The sequence below is a fragment of the Trichomonas vaginalis genome, chromosome V (genome assembly GCF_026262505.1).
Source record: "Trichomonas vaginalis G3 chromosome V, whole genome shotgun sequence".
Taxonomy (NCBI): Eukaryota; Parabasalia; order Trichomonadida; family Trichomonadidae; genus Trichomonas; species Trichomonas vaginalis.
In genome coordinates, this window is record NC_067207.1 from 13,460,095 (window position 1) to 13,479,513 (window position 19,419).

General features: G+C 32.9%; 9 protein-coding genes and 1 pseudogene across 10 annotated transcripts, besides 3 other annotated features; 2 read left to right on the top strand and 8 right to left on the bottom strand.

Moving 5' to 3' along the window:
- Positions 1 to 11,532: part of a mobile genetic element that runs on past the window's edge.
- On the top strand, positions 2,147 to 2,602 carry TVAGG3_0329900 (uncharacterized protein; the record flags this gene model as incomplete). The annotated part of the gene is made up of 1 exon (XM_051230401.1): positions 2,147 to 2,602. The coding sequence occupies one exon, from the start codon at positions 2,147 to 2,149 to the stop codon at positions 2,600 to 2,602; it is 456 nt and encodes a 151-aa protein (XP_051100131.1).
- Positions 3,069 to 3,518, bottom strand: TVAGG3_0329910 (protein of unknown function, DUF4106 family; the record flags this gene model as incomplete). The annotated part of the gene is made up of 1 exon (XM_051230402.1): positions 3,069 to 3,518. The coding sequence occupies one exon, from the start codon at positions 3,516 to 3,518 to the stop codon at positions 3,069 to 3,071; it is 450 nt and encodes a 149-aa protein (XP_051100132.1).
- Positions 3,981 to 4,441, top strand: TVAGG3_0329920 (annotated as a pseudogene). The gene has a single exon. A coding segment is annotated over exon 1 (461 nt).
- On the bottom strand, positions 5,632 to 6,063 carry TVAGG3_0329930 (Poxvirus D5 protein-like family; the record flags this gene model as incomplete). Its single annotated transcript, XM_051230403.1, has 1 exon — positions 5,632 to 6,063. The coding sequence occupies one exon, from the start codon at positions 6,061 to 6,063 to the stop codon at positions 5,632 to 5,634; it is 432 nt and encodes a 143-aa protein (XP_051100133.1).
- Positions 6,378 to 6,867, bottom strand: TVAGG3_0329940 (uncharacterized protein; the record flags this gene model as incomplete). The annotated part of the gene is made up of 1 exon (XM_051230404.1): positions 6,378 to 6,867. A coding segment is annotated over one exon (490 nt), but the record flags the coding sequence as incomplete, so codon positions are not given.
- On the bottom strand, positions 6,898 to 7,695 carry TVAGG3_0329950 (uncharacterized protein; the record flags this gene model as incomplete). The annotated part of the gene is made up of 1 exon (XM_051230405.1): positions 6,898 to 7,695. The coding sequence occupies one exon, from the start codon at positions 7,693 to 7,695 to the stop codon at positions 6,898 to 6,900; it is 798 nt and encodes a 265-aa protein (XP_051100135.1).
- Positions 7,983 to 8,481, bottom strand: TVAGG3_0329960 (protein of unknown function, DUF4106 family; the record flags this gene model as incomplete). Its single annotated transcript, XM_051230406.1, has 1 exon — positions 7,983 to 8,481. A coding segment is annotated over one exon (499 nt), but the record flags the coding sequence as incomplete, so codon positions are not given.
- On the bottom strand, positions 10,612 to 11,046 carry TVAGG3_0329970 (protein of unknown function, DUF4106 family; the record flags this gene model as incomplete). The annotated part of the gene is made up of 1 exon (XM_051230407.1): positions 10,612 to 11,046. One exon carries the CDS (start codon positions 11,044 to 11,046, stop codon positions 10,612 to 10,614), a length of 435 nt encoding a protein of 144 aa, XP_051100137.1.
- A 663-nt stretch (positions 11,533 to 12,195) lies between the features above and the next one.
- Positions 12,196 to 13,254, bottom strand: TVAGG3_0329980 (protein of unknown function, DUF4106 family; the record flags this gene model as incomplete). Its single annotated transcript, XM_051230408.1, has 1 exon — positions 12,196 to 13,254. A coding segment is annotated over one exon (1,059 nt), but the record flags the coding sequence as incomplete, so codon positions are not given.
- Positions 13,255 to 14,310: 1,056 nt separating this feature from the next.
- Positions 14,311 to 18,597: a mobile genetic element.
- On the bottom strand, positions 15,145 to 15,717 carry TVAGG3_0330000 (uncharacterized protein; the record flags this gene model as incomplete). Its single annotated transcript, XM_051230409.1, has 1 exon — positions 15,145 to 15,717. One exon carries the CDS (start codon positions 15,715 to 15,717, stop codon positions 15,145 to 15,147), a length of 573 nt encoding a protein of 190 aa, XP_051100139.1.
- Positions 18,598 to 19,378: 781 nt separating the features above from the next.
- Positions 19,379 to 19,419: part of a mobile genetic element that runs on past the window's edge.

Below are 19,419 nucleotides of genomic sequence, written 5' to 3' on the forward strand. Positions count from 1 at the left end.
TCTGATTTACGCTCATTACGATGAAGAAGTCTTGACAAAACATATACGTTCATTACGATGAAGAAGTCTTGACAAAACATTTACGATGAAGAAGTCTTGACAAAACATTTACGAAGAAGTCTTGACAAAACATTTACGATGAAGAAGTCTTGACAAAACATTTACGATGAAGAAGTCTTGACAAAACATTTACGAAGAAGTCTTGACAAAACATTTACGATGAAGAAGTCTTGACAAAACATTTACGAAGAAGTCTTGACAAAACATTTACGAAGAAATCATGAAAATTCATGAGGGTAGAAAACAGGTTAGAAAACAGGTTAGATCTAACCTTCTACCCTAAAATATATTTTTGCTGAATTCAGCACAAAAATCTGAGTAAAATGGCATAAGATTGCTTCCCTCGGAAAACCTTAGTCGCCAAAACTCTATGAAAACAGTGAAGAACAGCGAGACCGTTTTTTTTTTCTGGGTCGCCTAAAACTCATGAAAATCGTGAAATTTCTCTAGACCGGATTTTACCGGCCTTGCCTAAAACACATGAAAATCGTGAAGAACAGCGAGTAGGTAAGAAACCCCAGTCGCCAAAACTCTATGAAAACAGTGAAGAACAGCGAGACCGTTTTTTTTTTCTGGGTCGCCAAAACTCTATGAAAATCGTGAGTTTCCTTAAGACAGAAAAAATAAAGTTATTTTTATTTTTTTTTATTTTTTTATTTTGTATGTAAGAACAGAAATGACAAACATTCAGTTTGAAACAGTTAAAAAGATAGACAATGACACCAAAGTGGTTAGAATAGGTGATTTAAACGTAAGATACTCAAAGAAATACAACAAATATTCTTTGTCAGACATTTTATCTCCATCTGGAAAGAAAACACACGACTGGGTTAAAATTGCTTCTACTCAGAAAATTTTGACAAGAAATCCTGAGCTTATGATATCGGTAAAATTCTATGGAACTGCAGCATATCTCATCGACAAAAGTCTTATACCAATAGTTTTGTTATGGTTAGACCCAGTTGTTGGATATAACTTCATAACATATGGTTCATTCGATACGGAACGTTGCAGTGAAGGCTTACTTTACATCGTTCAGAAACCGAAGGACTTCAATACAAAAAGATATAAGATAGGAAGAACATATAATATAACTCAAAGATATGACAGTACAGTCAATAGAGTTAAGGTTGTGTTCGTTAACGATATGAGAGCTGCTGAAACAGAACTACTTGAAAAGTTTGAGAAAATGTATGGTGCTCCCATAAAAGGTAAAGAAACGTTTGAAGTAGATGAGATAAATAAAGCTATAAAATTATTTGACGAAGTTGCTGAAAAATACATGTAAAAATAACGTTTACCATGTAAAACGCTTGTGAGAAAACAGGTGAAAAAAAAGGTGAAAAAACAGGTTAGATCTAACCTTCTACCCTAAAATATATTTTTGCTGAATTCAGCACAAAAATCTGAGTAAAATGGCATAAGATTGCTACCCTCGAAAAACCGAGGATAGAGATTCCGTATGAAAAACAGTGAAGAACAGCGAGTAGGTAAGAAACCTTAGTCGTCAAAAAACTCTATGAAAACAGTGAAATTTCTCTAGACAGACTTTTTTCGGTCTTGCATAAAACTCATGAAAACAGTGAAATTTCTCTAGACAGACTTTTTTCGGTCTTGCATAAAACTCTATGAAAATCGTGAATTTCCTTAAGATAGAAAAAATAAAGTTAGTTTTATTTTTATTTATTTTTTTATTTTGTATGTAAAGACAGATATGTCAACAACAGAGAACACAACAACAGTTATAGTCCATGAAGCTATAAATGAAGAATATGAGTACATACAGTATAACAAACAGTTACGTCTCATTCGTTCAGTCAAAGACGATATGTACCAAATGCAAAGTATTTTGAATGCTCTTCGTTCTACAAAGCAAGCATATCATTGGTTTGAAAACCAACAGACAAAAGAACTTTTAGAAGAATTTCCTCATATGTTTGCGACCCTAGGAAAATCGAGGGTCGAGATTCCGTACGAAAATCGTAAAAATTTGCCAAATGGTTTGAGAGGTTGGTATGTACATAGACTTCTTGTAAATGCTGTTGCAATGTGGGCTTCACCTCGTTATGCTTGTTATATTTTCATGATGTTAGATGAAATTCATAGACAAGAACGTGAAGAGATGGAAAAGAAACTTCAAGCAAAAGATGAAGTCATTGAAGCAAAAGACAAAAGCATTCAGAAAAGAATACCACGTTCGGTACCAAAAGGAAAGGAAAAGAACTATAAGTATATGATTTATACTGAAGAGATGGAAAATGAAGAAGATAAAGATATGGTTATGTTGCATTTAGTCAGAAGAAACAACAAAAGCTTTTACGACCTTGCTAAGATTTACAAATCTGACAGAAATTGGTTCTATCGCGAAAACTTACCGATTTCAATGACACCGAATGAAGATGTGAAACAAATAGTTCAAGATACGTTACCTCAAACACACTATGATATGAAAGGTTGTACAATACTTACCTTCAAAGAAGATTTGCCATTGTTAAAGGAAAAAATAACAGAGTATTTTGACAACTTCAAACAAGTAGGGTAGATGAACTCTTTATTTTTACGCTTGACTTCAGATGGCTCAGGTAGCTCTATAAGGTAAATTGCCTTGTCAAATCCTTCTGGCATTCCGAGTCCTTCCTTCCGACAGAAAAAGTTTTTCCCGACAACTGGAAAAAGTTCTTCCTTCCGACAGAAAAAATTTTTCCATCCGACAGGAAAAAATTTTCCAGTTGTCCGTCCGTAAACCATTCAAATTTTCGAAAATTGAGAACTTTTTGGTCGAACTTCAGAAAAAAATTTTCCATCCGACAGGAAAAATTTTTCCATCCGACAGGAAAAAAATTTTCCTTCCAACAGGAAAAGTTTTTCCTTCCGACAGGAAAAGTTCTTCCTTCCAACAGGACACAAACGGATGACTGACGTTCCTCTTCCTGAATGCCTTCCAAAGCCAGAAGAACCGACAGCCCCAGCACCACAACAGACTTACTAAGACTAAACACTTACATTTTTCAAGCTTGACTTTTTACAATTTGAACTTTGTTTGCGTAGATATGAATTCTGAAAGAAGTATGAGGGTCTTGTATGACTTTGTACTTCTCCCATAGTTCATGTCTGTCAAACTTACCTGCCATGGACTCTTTCATAAGTTCCATGAAATCGTCTTCGGACAATCCGGGGAAAAGTACAATGTCAGTAAGTATTCTTTTAACATCCTTACTTAAACTCTTTGCTGTCTGTACACATATTACGACTGAGATGTTAAAGTGTCTGAGCTTCTTAAGAATTCGACACATATCTTGTTCTCTATTCTTTAACAAAGGATGAGAGGCGAAATCATCTAAGATAAGAAGACATCTATGAGGGTATGTCTTCCAATCGTAAGATTGCAATTTCTTCGAAATGTATTCTATCTCTTTCTGTTTGTTTCTGAAGTGTTTCTTCTCTAATATTCTCTGCATTTCCTCATTTGGGTCTTTAAACTTAGAATTTATATACTCATTTATAGCATTGTACTTCAAAACCCTTCTTTGGTACTTCTTTATCCAATCTAACAACTCAGAGTCTTTTATACATACTAACTTAGACTTCTTTATAATATCTTTGAACGAATTGACGGTTTGGTCAAATTGACCAGAAGTACTACAAATAACAACTAACTCATAGAATGGGTTCTTCTCATCTAGTTCTTGTTGTTGTGCAGCCATTTTAAGATAAGTGAAAGTCTTACCCGACCCAGGTGGTGCAATTAGACCTGTTATACCATTCTGAGCAAATAAGAACTTGTCATGTATAGGCTTTATCTGAGCATTTTCTAACTTCCTCTTGTTCTTGTTTAAAACATTCTCAAATTTCTTTCAATGTCAGCAAACTTTTTTTCTAACATATTTTTTAGAAAAATTAAAATTTTTATCTTTTAGAAAATGTCTAGCGATTTCGCTATCTATATTCGAGACAAGCTTTTCGACAGCAAAACATCTGTCGACCATAAAATCTTACATAGTGTAAACAAGAAAGGTGAATTTGTTCTAAAGTTCTGTTTCTGGAATATGACAAGAACCATAAAACATTAGGCAGAGAAGTCTTTAAGTTTGTCAATGACAGACTTGTTGACAGAGATGACGCCGATTGGAGAGATGAAGTCCAACAAAACTTCTTAGAATGCAAAGAAGACACATGCGCTGTTCTTGAAGATGAAATAGAAAACAGAATAGAAGAGCTATTAAAGGACAAAGAACTTTTACATAAATATGGTTCGGAGAAATTTGACATAACTCCACCAGAGAAGAAGAAGAGAGAAAAGAAAGAAAAGAAAGAAAAGAAAGTAGAAGAAGAGAAGAAAGAACCTGAACCAGTTCCAGAGAAAAAGAAATTTGACATGTAAAAATAAAATTTTATTTTTAGAACATTTCTGGGTCAATGTCAATGTTCTCTTCCTCTTTAGGAGCAAACACTGGTAGACTCTAAATCTTTTTTACCCAATTTACCTTGAACTTCAACTATCTTAGACTCATAATATTCATAGTCGTCTGTCTTCTTTGGTTCATAAGGTATAACAAGTTTGTATGCTTTGCCTTCTTTAAGGTTTGAGAACCTTCTGTCAAAACTTTCTTTGACTGCTAACAAACCTTCTATGTCTAAGTCTTCAAATTTCGCACCATTTTTAGTCACAATAGCAAACTTAACTGGTGCAATGTTCCAAACTTTGCTGAATGAAGACTTTTCAAAATGGTAGAAGTAAACATTCAAATATGTGAATGGGTCTAGTTAGTCATGTGATTTTATCCCAAGCATATGGGGATTCTAAATTTTTGTCCCTATCGTTATCCCAATTGAATTTTTTTTTGGAATTTAAAAATTTTTTTCTCCATGTAAACTTAAATTTTAATTTTTACCACTAAAATGCAATATTTCAACAAATTAATGAGTAATAATATTTTAATTTATAATAAATATTATAAATCTCCTCAATTTAATGTAATTATTGTATTAATTTTTGTTGAAAATATAAAATCTTCAAGTAAATGATGTGAATTTAATATTTTTAGAATGTTGTTTAATTGTACTATATTATGCATGTAAAATTTTGTTACAATACATTTTATATGGGATCCCCATTGCCCAATTGAGAGAAAATTGAGAGGTGGGATTGGGCTAGCCCAATTCAAAATATCCCAGGTGGAAATAAAAAAATTAACAATTCAACATAAAAAAGCATCTTAAATAATAATGATAAAAAGAAATTTTGTATGAATTTCAATCAAATTTGTTTTTATTCAACTTAAGAAATCACTTCATTAATGAAAGAAGTCGGGTTCACAACATATCCCGATCTTGAAACGAAACAACATGTTTTTTTGATGCCCTAAACGGGGGGGTCGCCAGCAAAAAAAAAAGATGTCAAAATTTATCCCAAAAATTTAAAAAAAATCGAAGAAAGTGCATCCCAGGGATTATAAAATTTAAGTTTTCACATCTCTAGTCTAGTTCTTCTTTAAGTCCTGACATGTACTTGTTTACTGAGATGAATTTTGCCATCTTTTCTATCGGATAAAAAAAGATTTTTTTTTAAATTTACTCAGAAAAATTTTTCTTTGTATATACACCATTCTGAACATCTAAAAGACTTTTGACATTTGCCAAGAATGTTCGTTTAGAAGCTGCCATATAACCATATTCTTGACAATATTGTTTATACGAATCGTACAATGACCTTTCATCTAAACACTCAAAGTCAGTTTCATCTATGAACAGTTCATATACACTCTTGTTTGCTTCTAACAATGTTTGTCTCTCTTCGGTATGTGGAATTTGTCTTGGATTGAACTTTGAAATATCTAATGTCATAAAATATGAGAACAAGTGGTTGTAAAAGTCAGATGTCAAAGTTTCTGCTAAGTCGTCAAAATATTCTGTATCTTGCATATGAGAATCTGACGTTCTGACAACTACATATCTTCTGTCAGAACTTTCTAACTTCATCGGAACAACATTGTTTGAAACCATAATGAAGTTTGCAACATTTTCACAAACTCTTTGGTCTTTATACTTTCTTTCAACAACTCCAACTTTGTCTGTTATAAGACTCTTCAAAGCATCTGAGTTCAAAACTTTTGTTGTATCTATACTTTGAAGTTCATTGCAAACTATAAGTTTCATATTCTCAATTGAAGAGTTAAATTTACCGCAGATGTTTTCTAAGTTTGTCATATTCGGGTTCGAATAGCCCTCTAATAGTTTGCATAAGATATCTGTAAAGAATGTGTTCTTACCTGTTCCTTGTTTTCCAATTATAATGAGAGCAGTTTCATTTTTAGCACTTGGATGTTGTAAGATGTTTGCAAACCAACATAAGATATACTCATAGACTCTTTCGTTTCCATTGCATATAATTTCTTTGACATGGTCTAACCAAGCTTCTATAATATTTTCTTTCCATTCTACTTGTTCGTATTTATATCCAGTGAAGATAGAATAGAAGTTTGGAGAAGGTGTATAGAACTTTATACCTCGAACTGAAAAATCTTCTAACTTTGACAATAAGATATCCCAAGCATCTAACATCTTCATGCCAACTTGTACGACTTTTATTTTCTTAAGTTTCTGTCTACATTCTTGTTCAGACACTATTGTTGCTCTTGGTTTGTTAAAGACAACATCCCATTCTTTCATGACATAACATTCTGGGGCAGAGTCAACATAAATGACTAAACGTTTCAAATTCTCGACTGCTTTGTTATAGTCTCGAAATGGACACATATTTCTGAATGCTTGGAAGTCATAAAAATCTGAAACATCTATTCTGTACATTTTTATAAAAATAAAAAAAAATATTTTTTTTTATTCTTGACTTTGTTGTTCCATTTGTTGCATTTGTTGTTCTTGAGCTATTTGTTGTTGAAGTTGTTCTTGTAATACAATACTTTCACCAGTTGCATCTTCCAATTCGAAACTTTCTGCCGTCATTGACAAATACATAGGACATAAAAGTTTTACAGGAACAAAGTTTGCGTCAACTAATGTCAACGTTATACTTGCCAAAGTGTTTGAGTTCACTAAGGTTGAAAATTCTGCATTCGAATGAACAATAGGCAAACCAGCAGAGAAAGTATTGTTTATACGCATAAGTATCTTTTGGTCATAATAGTTTCTGTCGACATTCGAATAACACTTTGAACCTAAGTTTGAAACAATATATAAGATTGGTATGCTTAATGTCAATGGAATAGACATTCCTTGTATGACACCTTTTCCTGTTATAGGAAACTGTTGGTAGTAAAAACCAGAAATAAGTTTTGTATTATAGCTCATATTGTTTATAGTAAACTCAGTCGGACATCCAAACATAATGAAACCTGCTCTAGTTGCAGCACATGTTACACCCGTCCTTAAAGTATTAAATAAGTCAACAAAACCTGTTGGTGGTATATCTGAATAAGTATCTTCAAAGGAGTATTTTTTACCATTCACAACAATAAAGTCTTCTGGTGTCAAAAGAGCAAAACAGGCTTTAGTCGTCATTGTGTTTAAAGTTAGTTTACAATACCGTCCTTGAGGACTTTGTAAGTTTGTTGTTATAGAATTATATGACTCAGGGTTTTTAGTCGTAATAGTATAAACCATTATATCTTCTGCCATTTATATATATTTAAAAGTTTTTCTGAAAGTGGAGAAGAACTCATCTAAACTTTCACATGGCGTTTCTTGAAGTTCTCTGTCTAAGAAGTTCAAATATTTTGTAAAGACATAGAACTTTCCTTTGTCTACACGAACAAACAAAAACAGGGTCTTTCATATCGTTCAAAAGTGTGTATAAAGTCCTTTACATGAAATAAAGTCTATATTATTTTTCTTCAAACATCTTTCAAGAAGTTTTGACATTTTACTTAGCAAATAAATTTTAATGAAAATGTTGTGGTCGTCAAATATTTTTATGACGTCTGGGAAACTATACTTTAAGTTCAACGTTTCACCTCCTTTCATAACGTATATCTTGTCAATGACATTATATGAAACACCACAGCAACTAATGTCGGGTTCTATTTCTTTGATGTTTATATCGTCTGCCTCTGTCAAAAGTTTCAATAGTTCTTTCAAAACTTCATGAGGTGCAATGACATATGAGTTCACTTTTACAGGGTTGTGTTCGACCAAGTTTAACATTATACTTAAAGCTTGACAAATCTTCTCCTGAGTTTGAAGTTTGTCTTTCAGTTGTTGGTAGTCGTTTCGAATATCTGCAACAGAACTTAAGTCTCTGCTAACTTCAGGATATGTTGGTTGTTCTTTTACAGGAACAATTGCTATACCATCTTCGTCCTCGTATGGTTTCCCCACTTCAACATCTCTGTCTTTGACATTGACAACAACACTTTGACTGTTTGTTTGAGTTGGTGAATTTAACTTCACATCTGCCACCGCCATTAAACCTTTTGAAACACTCACGCTTCTATTTTTCGGAAATGACATTTTACTTAGAATAAAAAGATGGACGTATTTGAGTATCTCTTTGAATTGAAGCAGAACAAAGTTTACACACACAAACAATACAAATACATTGACAGAATAGTTCTTTATACAAACAATGGAAAATGTTTATAGAATAGCAGTCTTTGCTGAACCTAAATATTTTCATAAAGCAAAGAAAGTTGGTATAACTGAAATGGTGAAAGTTCTTGAAGCAGACAAAAATATAACTTCAAAACTTACAGATATTTTCTAAAGGAAAGTTTTATCTTACAATATTATGTCAAAAACTGGCGTACTGTCAATATTTGACGGAGAGAAGTCAGTTCAAGAACAACTTACTGACCTGCTGCCAAATCTGCTCGATGGAAGCTGTCGTTATCCAATCTGAGGAGCCCCAGCAGGTTTCATCGAACGAATCTTCAAAAGAGCATCTTCCGTGAAAAGTGCTATTGGTTTTGTAAACTTCTTTGCTCTCAGTTCATCTGGACCGTCTCTGTCACCAGTATATTGTATTTGTACAGTACCAACAGTTGAAATACCACCCATAAAGTCTTCTGAGTCAGCAAATGGAATGCCAAGCCAAAAAGTTTGAACGGTCTCCATTTGTATATTGAGTTTTTTGACCTCCTGTATGAGTCCATACTTTCACATATGGCATAATAGAACTTTGCATTTCAGGGTTAATGGTCGTTGTGAAGTTGTTGTTAAAGTTCATAGCATCTAATGTCAAGTTGTATGACCTCATATCCTCAACTGTAGAAATATTCTTCTCTTGGATAATATTTGCCATCTATGTTTATATGATATTTAATACCGGGGTTGTAGAAACAAGAAATAGTCATTTATAGTTCGTCTGAACAGTACAAACATAGTATCTGCATGTTTCATTGCAGTTGTTAAAGCAATATCTGTTCTTGCACCTGGGTCAGTACTTTTGGTTTCCAACTTCACCTGCAAAGTCTTTGACAGATATTTGGTGTATAGGGAAATAAGTGGAACTGCAATATATTTGGCAGCTAAAGCATTTGAAATATCTGGGTCCAACATATAGACTGCAAGTCTGCTTTTCTATTCTCTTGCATTCAAAATTTTTCGCATGTGAATTAACTGGGTCCCAAGCAGTTCCAGCAGCATTGAAATAATAGTTTACTTCATTGTTGAAGTTTGAGAAACCAAAGTCTAAGTCAACTTTGTCTTTGCAAAAGTCACAGAACTTGGCTCCACCAGTTCCAGCTACAGTAATGCTGAATGGGTCTTGTGTTGGTGCAATGACTAAGTTATTTTTGCTTGGAGTAAGTTCAATAGAAATTTTTCCTGCCCAGTTTGGCAAGTATCTTAAAAACCTGAAGATGAGGAAAGATGACAAAGGAACTCTAAGTTTCAGTTTTACTTTAGTGGCAGCATTCCATCTGAAACCAGAAAGGTTAACATAAACTCCTGGAACGTTAGGGTCAAGTCTTCTTATTTTCTATATTTGCATACTGGTCTGTTTGTTCTCTAGCTTGTGGTTGTACTGAGTTTCTCAAGCGAACCATTCATAGTTTGCCCATGTTACTGTTTGAATAAGTCAGAGTTAGAATATATCTTATATCCCATGAAAACTTCTGGAGCATATTGGTATCCGACATAGAAAATTCCATTGCAACCTTTCTTGTCAGACAACTTGGCAGAAGGTTTTATTTCAATGTCTTGTTCCACGTATAAGAATGAGTTGTCAATAGAAATAATATGAACCTGTCGCAAGCAATATCTACTGTTGTTGAAGAACCTTCTCCAAACTCCTACGTTTCCATAAGAAACAGCAGTTGTATATTCGTAAGTTCCAGGAACTATTTCTGACCTTCTAATGGCATTGTCGCATTCGTTATACCATTCGAAACATTTCCGTTCATGGCATCCAAAACTGTTGGCGTTATATTCTGAGCGGCGTACATTTCATATGGGTAAAAAATATAGAATAGTTGGATTTATATATCATAATAGAACCCACTCGTACCAAGCTTTACTTTCTTCTGACTGAGTTTTTAACTCTTCTTTTCCTTCATTGCACTACTTTCACTAGATGAAGTAACTTCTTCACTACTTTCACTTTGTTCTACTCTTCTTCTTTGGTGTCGCTTTTGGTAACTTGCCCTCTGCTTCAAGTTGTTGCATCTTTGCCTCATGTTCACCTAGTATGTTGTAAATTTCACGTGTCCTTTTTGCCTTTGGGCTCTGGTCGCCCATCTCAGGTAACCTATATCCTAGAAAGATTTTGTCATAGTTTGTATTTGAGTCTTCGCGTATTGTTTGCATGACTCTTTCCTGAGTTTCCGGTTCAAGCTCTTCAAACAGAGCTTGTCCATATGGAATAAGCTCGTTTCCAAATATATGTTTTTGTAGCCATTCTGGTTTTCTTTCCATGTTACCAATAATATCTTTTGTGAATGGGAAAGCTTTTACCCAATGTTTCAGTCTTGCGTCATTTATTTCTGTAGTTGGTTTTATTTTGTCAAGGAACATGTTTTTCAATACTAACATTTCATTTGGTACTGTCCATTTGAGTTTTCTTAAATATTCATCCTTCTCGGTTCATTGTCTGCAAAGTAAGTTTTTATGACATTTTGTAAACTTTCGTTTGCAAGGTCATGTACAATAGGTTCTCTTCCTTCTCTCTCCCTAACTTTCTTTCTAAACTCTTCACCAAATATACCATCTCTATGGTTCTGTGTAGTTCTTTGAGATAAATGTTCTAGAACGTCAGGTGTTATATTTCCATCAGCCATGTTCATTTCATACTGGTTCAAAATATCTGCATCTTTCATATCTTTCAATGGCATTAAAGCCGCGCTGAAAATACCAGCTATATCTGGTTCACCATTCACTTCCATTGCGTCTACAACTTCTTGGAATTGAGGTTGTAAGTTTATGAACACACCTATCCGGATTAGCTTTATGACCCCATCTCATTGTAGTTCCATCGTCTGCAGAAACAAAAGTAGGTTTGTTTCCATATTGGCTAGGTTCTGAATGAACTTTAAACAATGTTTCATTTCTATATGTTTTGTTGAAATTTAACCTTTTATTTTCACCGAGTTCATCCAAAGATTGAACGTTATATGCTCGTAAGTAAAAAGGATTGTTGTATTTGCGTACACTTTCTTTCAGTTCTTCCATTCTATGCTGGATATTTTCATCTGATGTTGGAGTCTTTTGTATGTCGGCGAACATTTTTCGATATTCTTCTACTATGTCAGCCGAATTTTTCTTAGACTCTTGGAAAGATTCCATATTCTCCGCATACTCTTGTTGAGGGTCAAGATTTTTCGGCTGTTCCAAATCTTCATCTAGTTCTGTGAAGTTAGTTTCCAAAGGAGGGACTTGTTCGTTTCCTTCAGGCTCTTCTAGCTGTTGTTGCTGAACTATTTCTTCCATGTCTGGTTGTATCTGAACTTCTTCCTGTGGAGTTTCTTGTACCTCATCTGGTGGCATTTCATATATTCCGAGACCGTTTTTAACAAGTTCCCTATTTAAGCCATCCGCATTCATAACCCTTTCTTCTTTCGTTCCGTCTCTATTTTTTACGCGTTTCATGAAGATAGTTGAATTATCATTTATCTCTGACACCAAATATCTTGGAGTAAATTCATCCATGTCATTTGGATGATATGCTATTAAATCATATCCCTTAGCGAGCTTGTATTTTCCAGGTTTGAAATTATATCCCATTTGGTGCTGAACCATAAAGCTAAATAGGTTCGGGTCAGTATTTCCTTCCTTGAACTTTCTAATAGCTTCTTTATATCTGTCACTAAAGTCAAGAGTATCTGGGTAACCATAGTCTTCCTTAAGCATTTTTAAGAATTCTTGGTTTCCTTGTTCTCTACTTCTTTTATGTCCTTGCTCTGTTTGTGGTTGTTGCTGTGCAGTGTTTTGAACTGTTGGTTGTGGTGCAGGGTTTTGAACTGTTGGTTGTTGTGCAGGGTTTTGAACTGTTGGTTGCTGTGCAGGGTTTTGAACTGTTGGTTGTTGTGCTGGATTTTGAACTGTTGGTTGTTGTTTTGGTGCATGCCTGTGTCTGTGTCCATGTGACGATGTAAATGTTTTAGGTAGTCCTGGTGCAGGTGCTTCTCTTGGAGGGTTTGGTGGTATATAAGTTCCACCAGCTGGCACATATGTTCCATCTGCAGCATAATGTCCTACCTGACTTTTCGTTTTTAAGAAAGCATTTACTAGGTCTGTTTTGGTCTGTTGTAACTCTTTTTCTTGACTTTCCACAACAGTTGCTCTAACGGCGTCATAGGCACTTTGAACTGCCTGTCTCGTTGCTGCATCTGTTATTTTCGTCATATTTTGTGCTACTTCTCTTAACTCGTTGTCGAAACCTTCAGACTTCAGTTTCTTTCCAGATGAGAAGTCGTTCACTAGTTTCACCTTACTATGAAGAGCTTCGAAGGCGTTCTTAAAGTCAGCATTCATTAAAGCTTCATTTGAACTGTCTTCATCCGCTTGTATTTTTGTCCTTATTGACCCTATAAGTTGGGCTGCTTTAGCGTTGGCTTGGGCATCTAACCAGTCATTATTAGCTTTTATATATTCTGCGCTTTTCATTGCCTTTTGCATGGCTGCGTCGTTATTTTTACTTTCTTGTGCTAAGTTTTCATACTGTACGGTTTGGTTTTGCAACTGTAAAAGTTTTTCTGCCTTTACATTTGCTTCAACTTCTTTTTTATACTCATCGCTATCCATATATGTCTTCAGGGCTTTTTGTTTTTTTCTTCATCTTTCAGTACTTTATTGAGTAGTATGGTTTTTCAAATTTATAACATCTTGTTCCATTTTTTGCTACTTCTGCTGCTTTTTTCTGAACACTTTTTTCGCATATTCCTCTGTACTTAGTTCTTTCAGTTGTTCTTCTTTCTTCTTTTTCTCTACGTTTAACTCATTGAGTTTCTTTGTGTGTCTGTCATATTCTAGTTTCTTTTCGTTTTCACTTATTTGTTTTGTATGTCTATGTTTGACTTTTTGACATCTGTTATTTGATTTTTGAGTGAACTCAAATTCATTTGACTTTGAGGGTTATAAGCTGTTCCGTCTGCAGCTCCACCATAGCCTGCCATTTTCGCTAAAAGTGCCGCTCTTAAACCTCCACTTTGTGCACCAATAACTCGGTTTAAAAGCATAGGGTTGCTTGACATTTGTTGCAACATAGTGGGGTCATTCATCATTTGTTGTTGCAACTGTTGTTGTGGTGTCAGTTTTACTATTGGATGTTTCAATGCTCTCTTCCTCTTACGTATATTCTTACGTAGCTTACGTGGCATTTTAAGTGAAGTAAAAAACGGTTTTTGACAGATGTTTATATGACACTTTTTGTTCAGCACAAAAAACTACTCGGTCAAAGTGTTGTCAGTTTTGTAAAATAACCGTCCTATCTCCGTGCCTATGACGAAGAAATCATGAAAATTCAAGAGGTGAGAAAAGAGGTGAGAAAACAGGTGAGATCTCACCTCTTCACCTAAACTTTATTTTTGGGTCCTTTACACTCATTACGATGAAGAAGTCTTGACAAAACATGTACGTTCATGTTTGACAAAACATTTACGAAGAAGTCTTGACAAAACATTTACGAAGAAGTCTTGACAAAACATTTACGAAGAAGTCTTGACAAAACATGTACGTTCATGTTTGACAAAACATGAAAACATATATAATTTGTGAAAAGCGACACATTATATATAATGTTTTCGACCCAGAAGACTAACAATTTTTCCGAATAAAAACTTCATTTATTACTAAACATCATCAGGGCTAGAAGGCACGAAGTGCCTGGAAGCCCCACTACCTTTTTTTTTTTTTTACATAAGTGTGGGTATTGATTTAACAACTTTGTACTTTAAAATTTCGCTTAGGAAGGAAAAAGGGAAAAAAATAATAACAAAAACTAGAATCGAACTTGGTCGGGATGTTATCCAGCTGAGCTATAACCTATTCAAATATTGCTATAAAAGAGAATTTAAGATCGCTAAACCCCGCCAATTTTCTAATTCATGCAATTCTCCTCAAATGATATGGATAAATTTATTTCATTTAACTACAGGAATATAAATATTATATAAAAATCCAGAATGAGATTTTCGATTTTTAACAGTAGTAGGATATACGGGTTTTGTGACTTTTTTTGTAAACGTAAGAATTCATACAATATTGAACGATTTTGTAAGTAATTTTCATACAATCGATAAAATAAATGTATGAATTCTTACGCTTTTTATTCTTACGTTTTGAAATAAATCATGATTTAAAAATTTTCAGAATCGTAAGAAATTTTCACAAACCCTTTACATAATGAAGTAAAAAATAAAAAAATTTAAAAAATAAACTTTGAAAATTCATGTCTTACGAAAAATTAACATTATTTTTAAAAAATTTTTATTTCAGTAATTGGTTTAACAACGTTTATTTTTTGTTGAACATTTTCACTTTCATTTATTTCTTCCTCCTTTGTTTCATTTATTTTTAAATCTGTGTTATCCATTTATATAAAAATAAAATAAATGTTTTAAGGGTGCCCACCTCTTTGAATCATAGTACAAAACCATTATTAACGGTTCCTTTTGTCTCTTCTGTGGCATTTCATTAAATAAATGGCATACAACATCCATTTTCACAACATACAGCCTTAGTGTGTGCTCCTGTTAATGCAGTCTTACCAATTGTTAAGCGAGTCATTGACCCGTTTTTAAGTTGTAAATTAATATTCTGACCATCAAATATCACTTTATCATTTATTATATCCAAATAATTTTTAGGTGTTAATTGCTTATTTTGTCTTAAACTAACACCTTTCATTTTTTGTGCAATCTTTTTAAAATCACTTCCATCAATTGAACCGTTGAATGAAGTATAACACTTAGGGCATAAAGCAACCATGTTATCACCTTGTTTCTCAATTGCTAAACCCAATAACTTCTTCTCATGTGCTTTTTCTTCAGCTTTATTCTTTAATTTAGGTTTAAATTTCTCATCAAAACAGAAGAAATCAAAAGGTGCGAATTTGTAAATGTTTTTATCATAAAATTGTTTATCAGTAACAATTGCTTGAAATGCTTGAGTGTTAGGAAGACTTGGATCGCCAGCGATTGCCCAATAAGATGAATCAGTATCACCTTCAATGAAATGAAAACGATTAACATCCATGCATTTATACATAAAATCATAAATGAAAACCAAATACCAGTATTTAGCATTATCTAAAGTGAAGAATGCCTCTTGTAAACATGTATCACATCTATAAAATCTATCTTTAAGCATCACTTGATACGTATCTTCACCTATTTCTCTTATGTTTTTAAACTTATTTGACATACATGCAACGCGTGCCTTCTGTGCATTCATTATTTTAGTCTTTGCGTAATTTTGTGTATTCATTGCATCGTAACCATATGATCCATTAAGTGAAATCTTGCAAAATAAACTTTTTCCTTTATTTCCTTCTAATTCCGCCTTTTGTCTTTCGTTCATAAATTCGTTCGCAAATTCATTAAAACAAGTGTTTTTAGTAAATGTTAAAATTGATTGAATGTCATCAATGATAAAATGAAATCTGTCTATTAGATACCAAAGATAATAAGAAGAAAATGGTTGATATTGGTTGTGTGTTGATGCTAACTGAGTTAATTTTCTCTGTTTCTGGTCAACTGGTAGATTGTTTGATTTCATGTAATTATACATAAAACTGCCAATTGTTTTTTCATCTGTGATAATATCTAAGTTTCTTATTATCGGTAAAAAGTTTATGTAATCATTAATGTATTTTTCATCAATGTGACCCTTTACTTCAGCCACGAATAAAGTATTTTTCTTTCTAATAATTCCCAGTGCTTTTGCTTTCTTTGTTGCTGTATCACAAATGATAACACCATTCAATCTTCCCGGCATATACATTTTATGGTTAGTATATTGAATGAAATCATGAGGATTAGATGAAAATGATGAAGGATATAATGAATTAAAGTCAACTCCAACGAAATGAGTCATAATGTTGGTGGTGTCCTCATTTGATACAGTTTTAGTTTCTGGATTATATGCAAGTTTATTAATGTGCGTGATTCCTTTAAGATTAACACGATGTTGAACATTTGATAGACCACCAGTAATTCCATTACGGAGAATGTGATAAGCTTCAACTGAATCTAAAGTCATTGGTAAATTATTTTTTAATGCATAATTTCTTAAATTGATTCTTAAACGTTGAACATCTTCATCTTTATTTGATTTTACGACATTGCAATAACAACACATTAACTGACAATTTTCTTTGGTATGTGGTTTTTCATTATCGATTCTATCCAATGTTGGTTTATTTGCATATGTAAACGCTTTACCACACATTTTGCATTTAGATGAAAGGATTAAATCGTGATAGTATTGATAGTCATCCATTGAAACATTATTTTTAGTATCTCTTTCTGCTTTTTCATCTTGTTTCTTATATGATTCAATTTTATATTTCCAATACTTTTTCGTTAATTCAAAACTTGATTCCACATTTTCTTCTTCTGGATATTTTTCGTTAGGATTAAAGTCTTTATATGCTAAAGCGTAACGAATCATTGATGCATTCGATGATAAAGAAAGATTATGAAGCATGTCAATTTTATAAACAAATGTTTCTTCAATAATTTTATCAATTGGGTCAATCATAATTTCAACATCTTTATTGCAATAATGAATAAAATATTCTAATCTATTCTTAAAATTTTTAGCATCATTGAGATATATTTGATAATCACTATCTGATATAGTTTCTTGAGTTAATGCTGAATAAAATGAATCTTGAGTGAATGGTTCCTCTTTATATAATTCTTCTTCGTAATTTTCCCATGTGATGAATTGATAAGGGAAAAAGGATTTAACACGTGATTTATTGTTTCCGAAATCTTGAGTGAATTGGTCTAATGTCCCACCCGCTATATAATTTCTGATGTCAATAAATCTCAATTCATATGGAACGTTTGTTTTCTTTACAATGATTTGCTTAAATTGAGAAGATGAACCCAGCATTGATTTTATTTTCCATTTTGCAGTGTTTAAATCACGAAGAATTAAATTTAAATCAAACTTTCCCGAATTAAAACCTATGATATTCACTTTATTGAATTCCTCATCTAGAAGTTCTTTAAATGCTTCCTTTTGTTTCTCATTTAATGTTTGCAACTTCATTAATTCTTCATATTGTTCAATATTTGATTTAGCAACTAATGAACAGGTTGAAAATAAAAATTCAATCCAATCAGAAATAAAAGAATCACTTGAAGTTAAGCAAAAATTCCTCGTAAATGTTTTATCACGGTCTACGACCTCGCCGCTTTGCGGCTTTAATTTAACCATTGATGATACCATGAATGGTTTTAAGTAAGCGTTCAAAGTTGCACATTCAGAAAGTTGAAGTTCTTCTTTAGTCTCTAATGTTTCAAAGTCAAAAGTAATATAATATCTTGTTGGTTTATAATATTCCTGCAAATTGTGAGCTAATAGCCATTGATATATCTTCTGTTTCGTGATATGTGGTGCATATGGTTGCTGTGTCTTTTGCAATTGAACGTCTTGAATTAATCTTCCATTATTTTCTTTACATTTCTCACAATGCTTTAAAAATCTTCTTTGGTTTTTCCTTTCTGGGTCATCACGGATAGAATAAACTTCTTCTTTGCAAAAGGGGCAAACTTTATATCCTGTGAGTGCTTCAACGTCTGTTATTCTGTCAGCGTGAAGTTTTCCACATGGACTCTGTGTTAATAAAATATTTACTGTTTCAAATTCTGGATCTATCATTATTGATTCCACTAATGGAAAGTCTACCTTGTTAATGTCTACGTCTTCTGGTTGAGGGTCACAATAATAAAAATCAATATTAACGTTTAACATTCTTGCTAACCTCTCACTTTCTGATGAAATGTCAAACCCTTCATATGCATCTATTGCTTCATTTAAATAGCTTCTACGAGTTTTAGGATTAACACCATCAGGAATGTTATAGAAGCGTTTAAATAACCTTCTACCTTCTGCTCTTATTTGATTATCATTCATTTTAGCTGTTCCATTTTTGTTCATTTATGTAAGAATAAAAATTAAAAAATAAATAAAAATAAAGTTTATTTTTTTTAAAGTCCGAGACTCAGAGAGTCCAGGGCTAAAGTCCATAAAATGAATTAAGAACACATAAATTTTTATCATCTGCGACGTGACGAATACATTTTAATTTACTCAAGAATGCGTACCCTGATACATTAAATCTAATTCCTGTCTTATTTAATTTCACAACTTTGAAAAGGAATGTATGAATAGCTATAAAATGATGAGATGATGTTTTATGGGTTGCTTCCATTTTTTCTGAAATAAATGAATAAATATAATGTTTATAAGTTTTCATATCTTTTATGTTCTTAATAACGAATGGTATAGACCTTTCCACTTCGTCTTTTCGGTGCTGTTCTTTCATATAAAACATTATTGGTATCTTCAATAATGAAACCACAATCGCATAAAATTTTATATGTACCAATTGTTTCTTTTGATATTTTATCTAATAATTCAAAAACTTTATCAACACCCGTGCATTTATTTAAATAATAATTTGTGTAAATATCATGGTCTTCTTTCTTAATCGTATTTGTTGCATATGTTACATTTTTCAATGCTTTTTTGAATTTTTCAGAATCAAGAGGAGGTGAAAGTAATATACATGGATAATCTCCATCGTCAATAAACTGAAGCTTATGTTTACGAATAAATTTAGTACCTTCTTCTGAAAGTGTTTCGTCAATATCACCATCTAATAAATTTTTAGTAGATTCCAAAAAGTAATTTTTATATCTTTCTTCATGAGATTTCTGTACTTCTGATTCTGAA